Genomic DNA, 7,532 nt, shown 5'->3' with positions numbered 1-7,532 from the left:
CACACCTTTCTGTTCTGCAGGCAAACCCGCCTTTCTGTTCTGCAGGCAGAAAGGCGTGTTCTGCAGGAAAAAAAAAACGCCTTTCTGTTCTGCAGGCAAACACACCTTTCTGTTCTGCAGGCAAACCCGCCTTTCTGTTCTGCAGGCAGAAAGGCGTGTTCTGCAGGAAAAAAAAAACGCCTTTCTGTTCTGCAGGCAAACACACCTTTCTGTTCTGCAGGCAAACACGCCTTTCTGTTCTGCAGGCAGAAAGGCGTGTTCTGCAGGAAAAAAAAAACGCCTTTCTGTTCTGCAGGCAAACACACCTTTCTGTTCTGCAGGCAAACACGCCCTTCTGTTCTGCAGGCAAACACACCTTTCTGTTCTGCAGGCAAACACGCCCTTCTGTTCTGCAGGCAGAAAGGCGTGTTCGTCTGCAGAACACGCCTGTGTTGGAACACGTAAGGAGTAGCTATATAAGGTCCAGAGCTTACTTGCTGCTCTTAGGTCTAGAGCAGACGGAGCATTCACAGGCGATCAGTTGAGCAACATAATGTTTACAGTTATTTATGAAATAAAAGAAGATTTCCAGCAGTGCAAAAAAAAAAAAAAAAAAAGTTTGTGTAGGATCCATTGTCCCATTTTTTGGTTAAATCAATTGTTTAGTTTATTCTTATTTTTGTTTATTTTCTAGTTGATTTATCAGAATTTTTGTTTAGTTTGTTGTTTAGAATAAGTTCTTTGATTAGGAATTCACTTAATTGGTTAATTAATTTCAGGTTGGGATGTGGGTATTACAAAGTATAAATAGGTGGGTCTTAGGTAGCATATTATGCACATGGGTGGTCACAAGGTTTTTTACCAGCCTATCAATCAGTATCTAATCGTCAGTCAGAGAACAGGTAGGAACAGAAGCAGAAGCCTGTAACCTTTTGCCTGAACTGCAGAATTCAGTTCAGGCAAAACTGAAGATCAAAAGTCTTTTGATCAAAAAAGTCTTTTGATCAAAAGTCAAAATGCAAAGAACTGCATTTTGACTTTTGATCCTTTTGTGCTGCGTAAACCAGAATCCACGGTGCATCAGGTGACTATTTGAGTTGGATTCACTTTTGTTTTGATCACTTTTGAGTTTTTTGATTTTTGAATTTAAGTTTTGGGACAAATAGTCATTACAGTTTGTATTTTAGTAGCCTCAACCACAACAGTCCGCCTCTTTCAGAAACCCACGTACACTTCTGTGTAATGTGTCTTGTCCACATGGTGGCGCTCTAAGCTCTGACTAAAAGCTGCTCAGCAGTGAAAGTTAGTTTTTCTCCTCCTTTCTCAGGTTTCTGTTTTTATTTAGTTCTGATGTGAAAACAGATTTAAAATATTTCCTTTGATGAAATGTGTTTATTTCTGATTATTAAATATTGATTTGATCAGTTGATCAGCAGCTTCATCCTGATGCTTCACTCAGTGATCTTCAGTTCACTTTACATGTAAAATAATCAGTCAGGAAACAAAATGAAATAGTTTAGTAACTTTTCTGGTTTTAATGGATTTTTAATGCATTAATTGATCTTTTACCAGATTCTATGTTTCTACTTTTTGTTTATTTATTTCACTTTAAGTTTAAGATCCAACTGAGAGAAAAGTTTGAAAAACACTGAAAACAAAAAGCAACAGTGGATTGTTTATTATCAATATACAGAAATGTAATTGTTGAAAATAGTTTAAATGTTGATGTGATCAGTAATTTAACAATCCAATTAGGACTGAAGACACAAACCAGATCTGATTTAACAGAAATAAGTTCTAAACCTGCCTGGTTGTTTGTCCTGTGTGTCTCTGTGTTGCCCTGCGACAGACTGGCGACCTGTCCAGGATGTACCCCGCCTCTCGCCCGGAACGTGAGCTGGAGAGGCACCAGCACCCCTCCCGACCCCACTGAGGGACAAGGGTGTAAAGAAAATGGATGGATGGAAGTTCTAAACCTGAGTAAAACACAGATGTGTGCTGATTGGAAGGAATAAATAATTTAATGTGGAATTTATAATTAAAAATAAACATATAAATGAGTGAATGAAAGAAAATTTGCTTGAAATCTCATTTAATCTGAACAAATTTTTTTATATTTACTGCAGTTCTTGAAAGAATTATTAATATTTTCATTCTGAAATTCCTGCATTTTCTATATTCCTCAATGTTTTTACTGTGTCTATTCTACTGTGTTTAAATCTGGGAATAAAATCTAATCTGCAGCCAATAATTTCTGAAAAGAGCAATAGGATGTTTAATACAGTAAAATTAAATCAACACACCTTTTAAACAATCATGTAAACCCAAAAGATAAAATTCAGACATGATTTACTATGCAAAAATAATCAAGAATAATTTACAGAAAGAAAATGAGGGTCCAATGTTATGGTTGATATGAACATCTTAAACAAGAGCAACAATGAAACACATGAACATCAACCTGTGGATGGACTTTGTGAAACAGTGTAAATGTATTTATAAAAACAATACAATCAAAGTTATATAAATATATAATTATTTTAAATAGTTATGGAGGAAATAAATAAACTAAAACAATATGGACATATTACTCTTAGATTAAATATATGACTACATATATATACATATATACACATGTTTTATATTGAAGAATAATAACAATGTAAACTTCTTCTCACTAGAACGATCCTCAACCCTCACTGTGAGTTTGGTTCTTTCTGAAGGTCTGGTGATCTGTTCATCTTCTGCTTCATTAAATAAAGATGAAGAACCAACCCAGTAACCAGTGAAACCATCAGAACGGCTCCAACAATCAGTCCAACATGTTTGTTTCTGCTTCCATCTTCTTTTCTTCCCTCCTTGTTTTCTGTCAAACAGAATCAGAGCTGAAGGTCAGAATCCATTTCTCTTCATCTGCTGCTCTCAGACCAGCTGCTTCTGCAGCAGCTTTAGAAACACAAACATCTGGGCTGACAGGTTCACTGCAGAACCAGAACCACATCTGGCCTTAAAGGGATATTCCCCCTAGATTAGCCACAGAGACTCTGGAGACATTTTACCTTGAAGAAGATTCACTGATTGAACATTAAACCACTTTATGCAGCTTCCTTCTTTCACTGGAACATAGAAACCATGAAAACTCACCAGTAGGAGGCGCCACATCCAGGAAGACGGTCCAGATGGGGTCAGAGGTCAAAGTGCGTCTCTTCCTGCCGGTTGCTTCTCTCTGGAAAACCCGACACTCGTATGTTCCCGTGTCGTTGGTCGTCACGTTGCTCAGAAGCAAAGACACGTCTCCGTCCTCCATCCGTCTGTCCTGCAGCTCCACCCGCTTCCTAAAAGATGGATGCTGGTTCTCTGGGTCCGGCTGCTCGTCTCTGAACAGGAGGACATATTCTGGTTCCAGGTCCGGTCGGGTCCACTTCACAAACACAGCAGGTTTGTTGTTGGGGAGTCGGCATGGCAGAGAGACGATCTGTCCAGGATCAGCTGAGATGTTTTTATGGACTACAGGACAGAGAAACAGAGCAGAAAGGTCAGAGGTCAGAGTGACCCGGTCCACTTCCAGCAGCAGCAGAGACCAAGGAGAGACACTGGACTCTGACCTGGACTGGATCAATGGATCTAACAAGGATTATTGGTTATTTATTGATTTGTCCACAAATGATGTAGAGTTTTAACCCCTGTGAGCTTCATAGATCTATAAATCAGTCTGCAGCCAAGTTACTATGGAGGTTAAACAGTCAGATATTATTAGAGATTATTTAGTAAAATATCAGGAAATGTTCTTATTTCATAACTTCATAACAAGCCACTTCCTCTCCTCTGGTCTGTTTACAGGCTCAGATCATCTCAGCCCTTCGGCTCTGTCAGCATCTGCTTTTCACTGTGTCCACATGATGACAGTGATCCAGTCTGATCTGGTTAAATATTAGTTAATATGGGTTCTTACTATGTTGTTGTACGGTGTTTTAAGATCTTGTTCAATGTGCTTCTTTTTAGTTTTGAGCAACCCTCCCCCCACACAGCTCTGGTTTACTACAGCTATTAGGAAGTGACTGTACTAAATGGTGAGGTCACCACATGCTGCCAGGTGTAAACTCTGCACTTTGCCATATAAATAAAAGGCAAGTATTTGGCGAAGCACCAAAATACGATGTAGCAGAGGAAAACAACCTTCAGAACCAGTAATACCAACTTGTACACAACCTGTCCTGCTGTTTCCTCTGTGAGTAAAAACTAATGTGGGCCATAAAGACGCTGACAGCTTAATGAACAGAGATGTCTGCATCATTGAAATTAGTTAATTCTGTTTTTCAATAGAATCTGTTAAAGTCTGATGTGATATGAAATATTACACAAATATTCCTATTAATATTGAGGTCTTACTAATTCACATCTGGGGTCTAAATGGCCGTTTTGGTCTAATTTTGAATTTACCCTTATATTTTCACCATAAAAAGTATTTACCTTGCCTTATTTGGTATCATTATTTTCAGCACAACCTCAAATTTATCATTTTACAGTGTTTGTTTCATTTTGACAAAATGCATGATCACAGTGGACCAAATATCACACAAAAAACAAAATCCGAGTACAAAAAATATTGATATTTTAATATAAAATTCACAAAAATATTGAACAAATCATTTTTCTAACCTATAATGATCATTTATAGTGTACATTTTAAAAACGTGTAAAAATGTTGCAAAAAACAAATCTAAATACATGTTTTATATTAAATTGTGTGCAATTTCCCAGGCGTTTTATACAACTATTTAGAAAATGTGGCACAATGACTCCACTGCAGCTTCTCTCCAACATCACAAAGTCTCATGTTTTTTTTTTTACAACTAAAAAATATGTCACAATGTCTCCACCACAAATTCCTTCCAATATCAAAATGTTTCATGTGTTTTTTCTTACAACTATCTACAAAATGGGATTCCCAATAGGTCTGCACACAAATCAGTTGTGCCACTCATCAAAACAGTTTCTGTCAAGGAGAAGACGGCAAATCACAGCCTTGCTGTGACCTCAGCTGCAGGGAAAACAACAGAAAGGGCCTTTTGGCCTGAGAGGGAGCAGATTTGCCAGCGCCCCACGTGTTTTCCTTGGCTGAAACCAGCTGCCCTGCCTCCTCTTCCCTGTTCCACAGCCCATCCCCCACTGCGCGTCACTGCTGCTCCCTCAGCCAGCGGGAGTCTTGATTGGTGGCCACCGGCAAAAGTGGGTGAGATCTCCTCTTCCTCATTTCCCTCCTCCTCTTCTTCCTTTTCCCCCTCTTCCTCCTTTCCCCGGAAGAAAACGGAGGATCATAAACCTGGAGATTGAAATTAGCTTGTATAATCTGGTGTAGTGTGGATCTATTCTGATTATAATATTTTACTGTACACATTCCATGCCAAATAAACAAATAAAGAAAGAAAAAAAGCAAACAAACAAAAGAACAAACCTCATGTCAAAATCAAACTCTGAGCCTAGATGGTTCATCCCGGCGCGCAGCTTCTTCTTCTCAGTGCGTCAGAGCTCGATCTGCAGCCATATAGCGACGGCTAACAAAACTACTACAAACACTGCAAACACGAACTCTAACACACTTATAGTCTAAAAAACTCATCCGAAACACTCCCAGTAAAATCAAGTTTTATAACTCTCCAGCGCGTCTCGCACCACGTGTCTCTGTTCTACCTAGCAACAGACCGTCAACACCTTTTCATTGGGTGTTCATTGGAAAAATGGATGTCATATTGCATTCAAGCATTTCCTGGTCACAAAACATTCACGGAATGAGCAGGATATGCGAAAAATGCGCACAAAACTATGGCGGAAATGATCGATCATATTTCTGGCTTTATTTTGAAGTAATTAAAAACAAATCCAATATAAAAACACTATTTTTATAAAGTTTGAAGTCCGTGCTGTCCAACAGAATTGAAGTGAACACTCGGCATGCCGCCAGTGTTGTTACAGATGCCTTTTAAATAAGTCACGTGCCTGTTTGCACGCTCCAGAGCGGAAATGTGGAAAAATGTTAGCGTTTATACTTAAACCACGGTTAGTCTTGATTACTGTACTTGCAACGCAGTCTGGAGAAAATTATTAAACATTTTGAAAATATATTATTAATGAAAGGCATCAATTGTAATAATACTTGTATTTCTTTCATGTTATTTTAGATAAAATTGCTACTTGTTTTTAATAGCATACTATCCTTTCTACTGTACTTCTATGCAATCATGTAATTTATAAAACTTGATTTTTTTTTTTCAATTTTGATAAATGTTCAAAATGAAAGGACAAAAATGACCAAACGTTATTAACAGTTTACACCAAGGGTATCAAACTCCAGTCCTCAAGGGCCGGTGTCCTGCAACTTTTAGATGAGCCTCTGCTGCACCACACCTGAATAGAATAATCAGGTCATTAAGGCTCTGGAGAACCGATCTACACAAGGAGGAGGTAATTAAACCATTTCATTCCAGCGTTTTGAACCTCTGGCACATCTAAAAACTGGAGGACAGCGGCCCTTGAGGACTGGAGTTTGACACCTGTGGTTCACACCATCTTCATCGTAAAAATCTTGGTTTGATAGGAATCAAAGCAAATAGAAACTATTAACCCCTTCATGTGTCCTGCAGACTAAGAAGAGAGCAAATACTCACCTGTACCTGTCAGTGAAGAACATCCAGGGAGAAAGAGAGAAACGCTGAGCAGCCAGAGAGCCATGAGGAGAGAGATGGATTCCTGCAGAATAACTGACTGAGGGAGAAAACTGGCTTTTTCACGTCACATCCTATAGTCAGTAGGACGTAACGTGACAGGTTTCTGTTTAGACATCCCACGATGACTCAACCCCACTCAGAGGTTTATATCACTCAACACAGAAGTTTTACAACAGCCAAAAAAAGCTGTGAGAGAAATGAGACTGTTTATTTGGCATTTTACCAAAGAAGAATAGGGCGAGGCATTACAGGTCTGTCTGAGCTCAGGTTCCTACTTTGGCATTCTGCCGTAGGAATTCCTGTCATGGGCTTTCTTTGTGAATGAGGCTGTTAACTTGATAGGAATCAAATCAACAATCAAAATCAATCACTTCAAACAGCCTCTTGCCTGTTAAAAGCCCTCTTGCACAAACAGCCAGTGCATAATATGATTATAATAAATCCTAACTGTGGTTCTGGTCTCGGTCCAGAGTCATTGACAGGTTTTCTTCCTCATCTCTTCAGAGTAAATGCTCATGTTCAGCAGTCTGTGGGGAGCCTGCGGAGTCAGAGATCCTGAAACTCCCCAAAGTCTCTGACGCTCCGCTCATCAGGTAACTACCTACGATGGTCCTTTCTGGACCCGACTGTTTTTCCTTTTCCTTTCTCTGATTTCATATTCCTCTTATTATATACATGCTCTAGGTTTTAAAACAATGTTGAAGACTCCTGCATGTCTTATATGTTTTTATTCTGGACATCAGCAACACTTCATATGAACACAAAGTGAAATGTCTGAACAGGATCTGCTTCTCTGACCTTTTCTGGCCTTCACTGCAGATTATCTCC

The 7,532-nt window shown here is 39.0% G+C and overlaps 1 protein-coding gene across 1 annotated transcript in view; it reads right to left on the bottom strand.

Moving 5' to 3' along the window:
- LOC103131764 (uncharacterized) overlaps nt 1–6,723 on the bottom strand; it is a 23,770-nt gene extending 17,047 nt beyond the window's left edge. The window contains exons 1-3 of the mRNA XM_016666890.1: nt 6,651–6,723; nt 3,124–3,486; nt 2,755–2,845 (exon numbers count right to left, since the gene is read on the bottom strand). Of these exons, the coding sequence (XP_016522376.1) occupies nt 2,755–2,845; nt 3,124–3,486; nt 6,651–6,708 (512 nt within the window). The 5' untranslated portion in view covers nt 6,709–6,723. The remainder of the gene's footprint in view (nt 1–2,754; nt 2,846–3,123; nt 3,487–6,650) is intronic.
- Nucleotides 6,724–7,532: the final 809 nt, after the last annotated feature.

This window comes from Poecilia formosa, unplaced genomic scaffold, assembly GCF_000485575.1.
Source record: "Poecilia formosa unplaced genomic scaffold, Poecilia_formosa-5.1.2 Scaffold833, whole genome shotgun sequence".
Classification (NCBI taxonomy): domain Eukaryota; kingdom Metazoa; phylum Chordata; class Actinopteri; order Cyprinodontiformes; family Poeciliidae; genus Poecilia; species Poecilia formosa.
The sequence above is the reverse complement of the archived record's forward strand: the minus strand, read 5'-3'. Positions and strand labels throughout refer to the sequence as shown.